Source organism: Vanellus vanellus, assembly GCF_965231255.1.
Source record: "Vanellus vanellus genome assembly, chromosome: 5".
In the NCBI taxonomy this organism is placed as follows: Eukaryota; Metazoa; Chordata; class Aves; order Charadriiformes; family Charadriidae; genus Vanellus; species Vanellus vanellus.
This window is the reverse complement of record NC_138910.1, coordinates 572,710-585,872: the sequence shown is the minus strand read 5'-3', so window position 1 is coordinate 585,872 and position 13,163 is coordinate 572,710. Positions and strand designations below refer to the sequence as shown.

The 13,163-nt window shown below is 42.4% G+C and overlaps 1 protein-coding gene across 1 annotated transcript in view; it reads right to left on the bottom strand.

Moving 5' to 3' along the window:
- CCDC148 (coiled-coil domain containing 148) overlaps positions 1-13,163 on the bottom strand; it is a gene marked incomplete at both ends in the record, with an annotated part of 85,448 nt that overhangs the window by 38,763 nt on the left and 33,522 nt on the right. The window contains 6 exons of the mRNA XM_082483428.1: positions 185-323; positions 9,117-9,298; positions 9,391-9,486; positions 9,732-9,895; positions 10,061-10,143; positions 10,770-10,873. Coding sequence (XP_082339554.1) covers positions 185-323; positions 9,117-9,298; positions 9,391-9,486; positions 9,732-9,895; positions 10,061-10,143; positions 10,770-10,873 — 768 coding nt within the window. The remainder of the gene's footprint in view (positions 1-184; positions 324-9,116; positions 9,299-9,390; positions 9,487-9,731; positions 9,896-10,060; positions 10,144-10,769; positions 10,874-13,163) is intronic.

Sequence of the window (13,163 nt, the reverse complement as noted above, 5' to 3'; positions counted from 1 at the left end):
GATAGGTTTTCAGGTGTGCGCACTGTGAACACGGGGACATCCCTTCTTCACTGCGCAGAACAAAATTCATAGTTAAGACGTTTTAAAATAAAAAACTTCAATAAACGTTCTTTAACACAACCGATCACTACATGATTCATGTAAGAATTTATATAATTGATCTAAAATTTAAAACAACACTGACCAGATCATGCCGAGATTTGTGAGGAAGGTATCTCTGCAGCACATCGAGGTACAAAGTCCTCCTCCTCTGAAGGTCGCTTGGATACTGATTGATAACAGTCTGAAAAACCCACTGATCTTCTTCCTTCCATTCAATGTTCCTGTGGAAATGCAAAGCAATCCCCCCAGTATAACTTAACGTTCAAAAAGGAGGAGGTTGGCTCTAGGTTATTTTGAAAGGCCTAACCTTTCAGTGCGCTTCCGATCCTGAACCTGTAAACTGGGTGTCGGGTCAGAGCTGAGAAATTTACATTCACTTAATGACACAAAGCAAACCTAATTGCTTTTCCAATGTGACTATTTACTGTGCCGTCCTTGGAGTGAATCCTTCCTTTCCTAACCTGGATTTTCACTGGGGAATGATACCATGTTGCTCAAACACGTCCCACTAATGAATAGTTACGCTGCACGGAAAATACAATGTGAAAAAGGAAGATGCTCAGTCTCTACCACCGAGAACTAAATAAAATGATCAAAATGAAATGAACGAAGCGATAATACCTGTGTGTAGCTAAATGAGGAACTAGTTTAAAAACAAAGTTCTGACAGCCGTAAAGTCATCAGCAAGGCATAAGATTCGCAATTTTTTAAAACAGGAGGTGTAGTAATCAGTATCCATTCATGTATTTCAGAAAATTAGAGTAGCGAGAGGTAACGTAAAACTACAACAGAGTTCCCCAGGTTTGGCTTTAGTAGATTAGATTCTACCCTCAGTCTGAACTCTTGGCCTTGAAGGGATTAACGTCAGGCTTTTATTGTCAGCATTACTGTACGAGCAGCAACTCTGAGCCAGGCCAAAAGGTCTCTATATCCCCGTGACCTGTTTTCAACAGTGACTAAAAGCCTAGGGAAAACGAAAGGGCGGCAATCACATGACGCTACCCCCCACCAAATTCCTGCAGCCTCCAACTGTTTGCAGCGCTCGGGCTTCCCGAGCCAGCCACGCTGTCGGGGCATTTAATAGCACTGCACCCAGGAAGATGTTAAAACAACTTTATCCTTGCACAGGCAGAAATATCGGGTATTTAAAAAGGGGGATTTTTTTGTGAGATGCTTGTGTGTAATTAATATTAAACTAAATTTTACAACAAGATCTAACATTATCTCTGAAGAGAGACCAGTAAACATAGGTATTAAAAAAGTACGTAATCCAGTTAAACACAGCTTTTCTTTTAAAAAAACATTGTACAGTAAAATCGCAGTGTATTATCAATACAATACAATGTCCAATATTCTGGGACACTGAAGAACGAAACAAGAAAACACCTCTGTTAGTTTTAAGAAATGGAAAGCTTCATTGATGACGTATCTCAAGAACGCAAAGACACAAGGCCCCGTTTCAACAAACGGCTTTTGAAGCAGTACCCTGTCAGGCAAGGGAAGCCGATCTCGTGATGACATGCACTTCACCTTTTCCCCTCTCGACTGTCCCTTTCTGCTGCTGCATGCTTTGCCGTGAAGCTGGCACAAATTCAGACAGAGGTCCACTTATCTTCACCTACTAAAGGCATTTATTTTACAGCTTTCTTCAGGCAGACTAATGGACTTTATTTTTACCCTTATGGTCCTAAGAGGGATTTAACCTTTACCCATCTTTCTGGAGACAGCTAGCGATCAGAGGTTCTTTCCTGCCCGCTTCCATTCTTCACCCTCTGACTTTCATGAAACAAAGCGATTCTTAGCTTACTATAACACTTTCAGCACAGAATCGTTACTCCAGGATCAGAACGGTGGCAACTTAATGATAACCAAATACGAGGAAACATTAAAAATACTATTCCCTAGTAAAGAACCCCTTGTTTCTTGCACTCTATGTGTACTTTTTCTTTATGTTGTTTTTCTTTGAATAAATGTTAAAAGTTACTTGTCTTTTATTCAGACAGCATCACAACGGAGATGGCCAGGTAAGGAGAAATCACATCCTACCTCCTTCAATAAACTCCAATAACATTATCGTGGCCGTTAGTGCTACAAACGCACCAAACCAGAGAGCTCTGCGGTAATAATGTTCGTATCATATACAGAGAGATTCCAGTCATGAAAGGGCTTTTTGCAGGAAAACACGAAGCACTAGCTCTTAGCTGGCCCTCTGTGGTAGTGCTTTTCAGTAACTTATCCGCTTATCGGTGGAGTAAAAAGCCACACGTAGAAAATTAACTTTAAAGAAGACTAAAGTGTCCACAGGTAGCAGTACCACTTCACAGGACAAAGAGCACACGCCGATGCTTTAGTCTTTGCTTTTCCAGGCAAGGGAAAGGTTCACAATCTGCATTTGTGGACAGCTCTGGAGTAATTCGCTAACGGAGCCGACAAAAACCAGCATTCAACCGCAACCTAACTTTTCAGGAAAAGCCCGCCAACCAGGCAGCTGGCCGGTAGCTCTCCCCGGGGCAGCGAGTGGGGCACGAGAAGCCCCGCGAAATCATACCCCCCTCACAGCCCATCGACTTCCCCATTCACTCGGGACTGCAAACACCGGCTGGGGGGGGGCGCGTTACAGTACGGCAGCACGAGTTCACACAGAAAAGCTCCCCACCACTTGTGCAGGTACGGACTAAGGACTAATGCCCTGGTTTGAGGTAAAACCGAACCAATTTTCTGTTCGGTAACTTTACTTTTTAGCTAAGGCTCTTCTAGCTACTGGACAGGCGGGGGGTGCAGTAATAATCCTGACTTGGAGACTCATTAGTAGGCCAAAAATGAATAGTTATGGAATGAAATAGCTTTCCCTCTACAATCTTATGCGAGATAGACAACGATTACTGATACTTTCCACCCATTTTCCTTTCTCTTCTTATAAACCGTGTGAAGTATCTGACAAACTATTTCCAGGAGCCAGCTGCCTGCTATTAAATCCAGCCATCGCGAAAAGAACCAGGCAGGTGGCCTCAAAACAGGGGAGAGGAAAGATCCAGCTCCTGTAAAAAGTTTATTTGCAGCGACTGACAACTACCAAGCAAATGTTGGAGACAACATAAAAAGTGAAATTACATTAGCAACAGCAGAATAACAATGAAAGGGTTTCTTTATAGGTGACTGCTTACGTTTCCCATGACAGACAATGAATGTAGACGTCTGAGCTGAGTATTTTCCTTACGCTCAGTCTAAAGCGGAAATAGTTCCCGGGCCAGTGAAGTGGGGCTAAGGAATCCTTCAAAGAGGGAATGGTTGCAGTAATATCTTATAACCTGCACGCTGCAGGTCTGGAACAGGAGACGCAGTTCTCCAAAGACAAGAGTCCCTGGGCTTTGACCCCGAGGGGGTATTGGAACAATGTGCTATTTCTGCAACATTCACTGCCTCTAAGAAACATGTCTGGCAACTGATCCTCGGAAATGAATGTTTAAACTCCTCCCTTTTCTCTACAGGGAGCTTTTCTATGAAATCAGTTCATTTACTAATTTTAGAATCTCTGTGTCATAATTTGGTATTCTGAGGTATAGGCGTTCTGAGGAGTAACTTTAATGAACAAATTAATTATTCTTTGCTATGATTTAAATCTCTTTCACTGCCACTGCTCCTACTGATGCTGAACTGAGTACAAAAATATGTTTTTTCTTAAGATAACACCTAGCATTCTTGTCTTTCCAGCCCCAGTATTTTATTTATTTGTTTATTAGAAGAACTACCATAAAACCCTGCTAGCCTTTGCCCAGAGGGAGTACCAGCCATCCTGAGAGAGTGTTTAGTAGTTCGTGGGTTGGATTTTGAACTGCCTTGTATAATTTCTGAAAGTAATCAGAAATCCTCTCCTGTGAGTCCTGATACACCTCAGTATGGTGCCACTTGACCACGTTGTTTTAGTGACAGTAATGAGACAGTTCTAAGAGCTGAGATTCTCTTTTGCAACAATCTACCTTAGATATTTCTGACCGTGAACAAGCACAGGTCTTCCGTCTACCGGAAGAGTAAGGCAGAGTAAGATACATCTCGGTCAGGAAATGTTACACCACGAACTTGAGAGCAGGGAAAACCACAGATTCTGTGGTCCGAGGGCCGGGCTGGTGATCTCCTCTCCTCCAGCACACAAGGGCAGATGCACCAGTTTCTGCCTCCTATATCTCACACCTCTGCCAAGGTTCCCTCTGACTTGTGTATTCCTCTAATGGCCAGCTAACGATGAGTCTCTACGCTACGCAGACGCCAGATGGAGAAATAAGGTTTGTGGAAGATACTCTGGGGAGCAATCAGCTAGAGCTAGAGCTACAAGTAGTTTATTGTACATCGGGACAAACTGACTGCCAATGTCTTGGTTTGCCACCTGTGCCAAAATTTGTCAGCTGTGCTGAGATTTTGTCAGCTGTTCATAGGCAAATAGCCAAAAACAGAAAAAAAAAAAAAAAAAAGAGAAAAGCAGCATGATCCAGCCCAGTGTATTCCTAGCCATGAAACGCATGGAGAATTTCAAGATACCCTGCCTGATTGAATTCAAGATGTCACCTCACTTAAACTTCTGTAAAATTCCAGAAAGGAAGATCTCATCCCAAACGAGTTTGAAAAGTGCCAACACGTTTTACATTAATATTTAAGCTAGTATCAGGCTTCTTCAGTGTCAAGATGTTGACAAACTTTTACAAGTCTGAACGCATGACCCACATTTTAAATGTAGTGCTTCCTTTTCTTGTGTGTATCATTCTACTAGAAAACAGTACAATCTTTATTTTGTTTCAGAACTGAAACACAGCAATTGTCTTATATTCAACAACCCTGAGGCAGCTGCTCCCTTTGAAAGGGATTTGCCCAGCATTAATCCCTGGCTTTACACATTCTAAAGAATACAAACGACTCCGAAGGGAAGCTACCCTCTACCACCCTACAATCCCCACACAGCCTTTGCAATAGCAATGCACGCTTGATACGCTCCTGTATGGGAGAACCTACAGACAGACTGCAACAATACCACCAAGTGAGATGTTAACCTCCCTGACTATTAATTATGTCATTGCCCATTGTTGTAGCAGAAACATCCTGTTAACAGGCCTGAAAAGAGGACCAAGTCAAGTAAATTTAGTTCCCGATATCCCATTCATTCGAAAGGACGCTGCAGAGGATACAGTGCTGAATATGCAATGCTCCGTTCATCCTTCAGTTATTTAAATAATTCAGACATCCTTGGAAATTGTGGAAGAAATACAATAGTGCTTAGAGAATCATCAGCTATAACAAACACATCAGTTCCAAGTCCACAATTTGTGGGATAACTCAGGACCTGGCTATTTCCCAAACACAAAAACTTGTGTTTTAGCAGCAGTAAAAGAAGTAAATTTATTTTATAAAATGTTATAAGCCTATATTATGCTTGAAAAAATCCCAAGTTCTTCTGCAGTTTCTAAAAGCAGTAAACACTGTAACGTGCATTCTAGTAGCACTGAAAAGCACCCAAAGAATACAGCAGACCACAATATTATCTTCTGATTTTTCTTCTTTGCACATTTTCCAAATTTTCTGTTCCAGACAGGCTGAACAGTTCTACAGTGAGACGTGTAACACCAGAAAACTAGTATCAAGTTAAGATTTCTTTACTGTACATTCAAGCATATGATGAGAGAGGAAGAATGACAGAGAAATAATCCTCAGATGAAGGGACTAAGTTATGATGTTATCATAGAATCACATTGTTCCGATGAGCAACTTCTCAAATTTCAAAAATGAGGAAAAAAATGTATTGCAGGAGAATGTTTCATATCTTTGGGTATAGAGCAATGACAATAATTGCAAAAGTTTCATTAAGGCTATATTAATCAGTAGATACAGTGGATACATACCAAGGTCAAAAATCTGTGTCACTCAATTTTTGACAGTATTATCTGTGTTAGTTGGGTCGTAGTTAGCTTGATGCCCTATAGAATACCTAAATCACAAGGCTGCGTCTTTGCAAACTCAAAATATTTCCATGCAAATTAGCTAATATAAATGTAAGAAGTGGCAAAGAGTGTTGTGTCTTTGATAAAACCCAGATCTTGGAAGTAAGCAATTCTACAAGAACAAAGTCTTGCTCTTTTTATCAACAACACGTTTTTAACATTGTGGATAAAATCACAGAAACATCAATGAGCAACACTTTAAAGATTTGGAGACCAGAAGGCAAACAAAAAAAGACCAAGATCTAGCTTTAAATAAAGCGCCTAAGATAACTGCTGATGGTTCATTTATCGTTTTGTACATTCCCAGCTAACAATACTGGCATACGCTCTTCCAAATTGGGTAAACTGTCCTATGCAACCTGCCCTTACAACCCCCCGCAGACTGCTGCCAGTGCCACCACCACCGGCATTTCTCTCTTTTTTTCCCATGGAGATATCATAACTTAATTCCTTCAAAGTACCACTACATACGTTTTCATGCGTACAACTGAATTTCTTTCCCTCACAAACACGGTATTTTATCTTTAAGTCTTGATGTTACTTAATTATCAGAGCAAAATTAGCTAGTTCAAGACCTATATTGAAACCTGGCATATCATCAGTGAAAATACCATGGTAGATTTTTCACCCATTTTCATAGATTCTGTTGTCTGCATTGATGTTTGTCTATCATTCAGTAGCACACATGCTGTGTGAATCAGTTTATGAATTTTCACCAAAATTGTGTTGATCATAAACTTTGACACAATTTTAATTAAAACTACTAGAAGGACTTTGTACATATTTCATGATTTAGTATTTGTCACAGATTTTCCATAGAGGTTGTTAAAAGTTCCTCTGTAACAGCAACTGTGATGAAATATCAGAGACAGAAGCAAAGGAACTGCTGTAAATTTGCCACTTGCTGCTTAATAAATGCTGTAAATATTAAAAATTGTTCTGATCTTTCCTATAAGTATCACGTTATAATAGCTCAGACATTACAGTAAACAGGTAACAGAAGAACAACCTACAGAATATCTGTACAATTTATACAAAAGATAATCAGATTATAACATCACTTTCTATGGGATCCAACATCTTAAACCCGTTTCGGCACCCCCAAACTAATTCAGCAGCAGTGGCAGAAGACTCAAGTGCTGCACTGTAGGTGAGGCGTACCTAAAAAAAGAGGGAGATTTAGAAGCAGCGTGTGATTGTTTTACCAAAGAAACTTGGGATCTTCATGCTCTCCCCAATTTCTTCTGCCCAGGCTTCAAACAATTCCACTGACCTTCCTATTCTCAGTCTTCTTAAAACCTGATGCCATTCTAAGGAATATCAGCAGATGGCAAAAAGAAGGCAAGGCTGGTCCAGTATCTGCAGCTCAGTATCTCCTGGAGTCAAGTTAGCCTCAGCAGAAACGCTAAGCTTTATACTATTAATATGTAGGTATGTTACACTTCTAGATCTTTATCAGTATTTATCACAGAATTTTCAGAGTTGGAAGGGACCTCTAGAGATCACCCAGCCCCACTCCCCTGCCAAAGCAGGATTGCCCGGAGCACATTACTCAGGACTGCATCCAGGCGGGTCTTGAAAATCTCCAGGGAAGGGGACTCCCCCACCTCCCTGGGCAGCCTGTGCCCGTGCTCTGTCACCCGAACCGTAAAGAAGTGTTTCCGTGTATTTGAACGGAACTTCCTGTGTTCTAACTTGTGCCCATTGCCCCTCGTCCTGTCACTGGGAACCATTGAAAAGAGCCCGGCTCCATCCTCCTTCAACCCACCCTTTAAGTACTTGTACGCCATAATAAGGTCTCCCCTCAGCCTTCTCTTCTCCAGGCTAAAGAGTCCCAGCTCTCTCAGCCTTTCCTCATAAGGCAGATGCTCCAAGCCCTTCATCATCTTAGTTGCCCTTCGCTGGACTCGCTCCAGCAGCTCCCTGTCCCTCTTGAACTGGGGAGCCCAGAACTGGACACAGTATTCCAGTTGTGGCCTCACCAGTGCAGAGTAGAGGGGGAGAATGACCTCCCTCGACCTACTGGCCACACTCTTCCCTATGCAGCCCAGGATTCCATTGGCCTTTTTGGCAACAAGGGCACATTGCTGGCTCATGGATAATTTACTGTCTACTAGGACCCCCAGATCCTTCTCCTCCGAGCTACTTCCCAGCAGGTCCGCCCCTAACCTGTACTGGTGTTTGCATTCTTCCTCCCCAGGTGCAGGACCTTGCACTTGGTTTTGTTGAACCTCATTAGGTTCTTCTCTGCCCAGCTCTCCAGCCTGTCCAGGGCACGCTGGATGGCAACACGGCCCTCTGGGGTGTCAGCCACCCCTCCCAGTTTGGTATCATCAGCGAACTCGCTGAGAATACACTCTGCCCCCTCATCCAGGTCATTAATGACTATATTAAGCAAGATTGGACCGAGTATTGACCCCTGGGGGACACCACTGGTTACAGGCCTCCAACTAAACTCTCTAACTCTTAGAACTCTTATGTTCTTTCTACATTTTTTTATTTACATAAAAATCTCTCCTCCTTTCAGTTATTCTGAATCAGAGCTACACACATTTTTTACATTTCTTTGTGATGAGAATTACTGCAGTGATCCAAACTTTGTGAAAAGATTGGAACTATTTATCTGCTTTATAGATAAGTACATTCTAAATCTCTCTCAGAAAGACTGTACTTTTCTGACATAAATTTGATAGTGTAATTACCACACAGAAAGAATCATTTCTATTCACACAAAAGCATGTGAAGAGGACATTTGATGCACACCAGATTGTTGGGTCCTTTAATCCACAAAACATTTTGCATATTATTTCAGATGAGAGCTTTTGAAAGGACTGCCTCAATTCCCTCAGCTGTGCGGTTACCGACTATTTAACCCCGGCGAGCTGGGCACTGCGTCAGCTATTCTCTGCACTGCATAAAATAGAACCAACTCTAATGGTAAAGACAACTGCAGGATCTATAGATTACAAAACACATTGTAGTTACTTATTTTATACCCAACAAAAGAAATCCAGAAACCGATGTTATTACCTATATAAAATTTTCAACTGTTGATCAATCTCCTGAAGCTTAGACCAGTACCCGCTTGCAAGCTTTTGGTATTCATTGATAACTACGGTCTTCAAATCAGGATAGGGGCATTCCAGAGACAGCAGTGCTGAAGGAACTTCAAGAAAAAGTCCATTTTTGTCTTCAAAAGAATGCACTAATGCCTGTGATAAAAAAAATGCTACTCAGCAGACAACTCTGCGTTATATTTTCCCTCCAAAACACTTGCTAATTAAACTTATAAGGAAAAGCTTACTTTTGTTTTATAGTCTTCAAGCTCTCTTTCCAAAGCCAGACTTTCAACGATAAGGAATTCCAAAATTGCCTTCTGTTGCTTCTTCACAAGTTCGATCTATTACATGAAATATGTTACTGTTACCTCTTTATCTTGTTATAATATGAAAGCTCTTATTGGAAACAAAGAGCCTGACTTCCAGTTCTACAGTGCTATGCTTTTACAGGCTTTAGTGAAGCAGATCTGCACTACAGCAAGTACAGAGGTTACTGCATACTCGGAAGGCGACTTATATTCTTGAAGTATGAAAATGCTAAAAATACAGTGATAATAAATTGTAAAAATAAAGCTAAAATACCAACCTGCTGTAGCATCTCAACTGGATTGAACTCATATTTCAGACAAGATTCTTCTGAGAGGTAACGCTGCATTTCAGACAGCCTGAATTTCAAATTCTCTTTTAGTTGCCAGATAGGAACTACATTAGTTTTTTGGTATGTATCCCGTTCCTTTGATAATTTATGCTCTAGATCCAAATGAAACACAAAGCTTTCTCAAACACACAAAATATTACACAGCACTGTGCTCTCTAAATCTAAACCTGTCAAGACAGTGATTTAAAAACTCAAACAAATAATAAAGATAATTTTGACTATAATAAATAATCAATAAATTAATAAAAAATTCTTACCCAAGTCCCTCATATCCGAAAAAAAGTTGTCCTTATGGCTTTCTTCATCAAGAAAAGTCTTTATTTCTGCTTCTGCTTTTTGCCTGGAAGGTACAAATATGAGTTTTACAGAAGCTTTAATTTCTAATTCATTAAGTTTTCAAGAAAGATAAACCTCAAGTACTGTAATTATTAAGTAAAAAGGGTGATTCTTTGCCTGGGAAGGTATGAAATGCAGGACTTGGACACGAAGGTGGTATGGAAGCCACCCTCCTCTGAGCAAAAACGTTCTCATTGATCTGCTGTATACACAACACGCAAGTTAACAGACAAGAACAATGTTCATGTTCCCTGTTGTGTGACCTCAATATGCATATCTAGAGACAGACTCTGAAGGAATTAAAAAGTGTCTGAAAATGTCTGACACTCCTACAAACACGTGCTCTTCAGATGTTGATAGGTCAACTAACCAGCTAGGAGATCATCATGGAGAGGTACGTACAGAACACCATCTGCTCTGTTCCCCCTCCCTTTATGTGTTCTCTTCACGTCTGCAGACCCCTTTCAAGGGAGCTCACGAACTCTCATGCCCTGCACAAAGAGTTATCTTCAGTTCAGATATTTTAATCTTTTCCTCCTGATGTCCCTTGAATCGAGTGTGCCACACCAGCATCTCTGTCGACTGAAGTATTTCTTTAACAATGCCTAATTAAGATTCCTCAGCTCTTACCTGTTCTCACTCAGTCGTTTATGCTCTTGCCACCACACTTGCTGATGCTGTTTCAGCAGCATTTGCTCTTTGCTAATTTTTGAAACTTGCTCTGTTTTTTTAATCTGCAGGAAAAATTAAAGCTTGTAAGTATTTTGAATCTGTTCAGTAGCTTTATCAAATGCCTTCCTACATTTAAATATAGAATGGGGAACCTAAAAGCTTTTCCAAAACTGTGTTTTTCTAAAGAACAACGGGTTCAAATGTAACCAACTTTCATGAAAAAAAATATTCTATTCAAACTACAATTAAATGAGAGGAGAAAGTGAAAAAAATGCAGTCCGTTTTCTTCTTTCCCTTCTTCTCCTTTTCTTTCCCATCCCTATTTCCCAGGAGGTGAAGGGGGGCAGATGAGCAGGAGAAAGAAAAATACACTTTCTTACAGGTGGGAAGATGAAAGAGCGAAAGCGTGTCTTTCAAGAAAAAGAATTTCAAAAATTGATTACTAAAACAGAGTGCTTTTTCAAAATCTATCCTATTAAAGAGGCTCCGAAACTGTCTGAGGGCTCAACAAAAAAATTGCTTCCAACTTCAGATAAAATAGAAATACGTGCTTTTAAGATAGATGGAGTTACTGTTTAACTAGAGGAAAAGACGTCAGGGAAAGGCCGATGGAGCGGTAGCCAGATGACTCTGGCCAACTGACAATGAAGGAAGAAAGGCTAGAAGTCACCCGTAGCTGCCAGAAGCCCCTGAGACAAGTCTGTTTTCTCTCAACCTCCCGCCACCATGACTGGCTTCTGGCCTCTCAGTGGATACTCAGGACAAAGCACCATGTCAGTTTGGAACTGTCTCCTTTCATAGAATCATAGGGTTGGAAGGGACCTCTGGAGATCATCTAGTCCAACCCCCCCGCCAGAGCAGGGCCACCTTAGAGCAGGTTGCACAGGAACACGTCCAGGCGGGTTTTGAATGTCTCCAGAGATGGAGACTCCACCACCTCCCTGGGCAGCCTGTGCCAGTGCTCTGCCACCTGCACAGGAGAGAAGTCCCTCCTCAGGTTGAGATGGAACTGCCTATGGTCAAGTTTGTGCCCGTTACCTCTTGTCCTGTCACTGGGCACCACCGAAAAGAGCCTGGCCCCATCCTCCTGGCACCCACCCTTTAAGTATTTATAAGCATTGATCAAGTCCCCCCTCAACTGTCTTTTTCCAGACTAAAGAGACCCAATTCCCTCAGTCTTTCTTCATAAGAGAGGTGTTCCAGTCCCTTAATCATCTCCGTAGCCCTTTGCTGGACCCTCTCCAGCAGTTCCCTGTCCTTCTTGAGCTGGGGAGCCCACAACTGGACACAGTACTCCAGATGTGCCTCCCCAGGGCAGAGTAGAGGGGGAGGATGACCTTGCTCGACCTGCTGGCCACACTCTGCTTGATGCACCCCAGGATGCCATTGGCCTTCTTGGCCACCAGGGCACATTGCTGGCTCATGGGCATCCTGTTGGCCACCAGCACTCCCAGGTCTCTTTCTACAGAGCTACTCTCCAGCAGGTCAGCCCCCAACCTGTACTGGTGCAGGGGGTTATTCCTCCCCAGGTGCAGCACCCTACACTTGCCCTTATTGAATTTCATAAGATTCCTCTCTGCCCAGCTCTCCAGCCTGTCCAGGTCTCTCTGTATGGCAGCACAGCCTTCTGCTGTGTCAGCCGCCCCTCCCAGCTTTGTATCATCAGCAAACTTGCTGAGGGTGCACTCTATCCCCTCATCCAAGTCGTTAATGAATATATTGAACAGGACTGGACCCAGTACTGACCCCTGGGGAACACCACTCGTCACTGACCTCCAACTAGACTGTGCCCCTAACCACAACACTCTGAGCTCTGTCTTGCAACCAGTTTTCTATTCATCTAACCCACTCTTCCTAAGCTTCCCTATGAGGATGCTGTGGGAGACAGTGTCGAACGCCTTGCTGAAGTCAAGGTAGACCACTACTACCACGCTTCCCTCATCTATCCATCCAGTCACACCATCATAGAAGACTATCAGATTAGTCAGACATGACTTCCCCTTGGTGAATTCGTGTTGACTACTTCTGATAGCCTTCTTTTCATCCAGGTGCTTTGAGATGACATTCAGAACAAGCTGTTCCATCCTCTTTCCAGGGATGGAGGTGAGGCTGACCGGCCTGTAGTTCCCCGGGTCCTCCTTCTTCCCCTTTTTGAAGACCAGAGTGACACTGGCTTTCCTCCAGTCCTCAGGCACCTCGCCTGTTCTCCAGGACCTTTCAAAGATGGTGGAGAGTGGCCCAGCAATGACCTCTGCCAGCTCCCTCAGCACTCGAGGGTGCAGCCCATCAGGGCCCATGGACTTGTGAATATGTAATTGACCTAACTGGTCCGTCACTTGATCCTCCTCAACC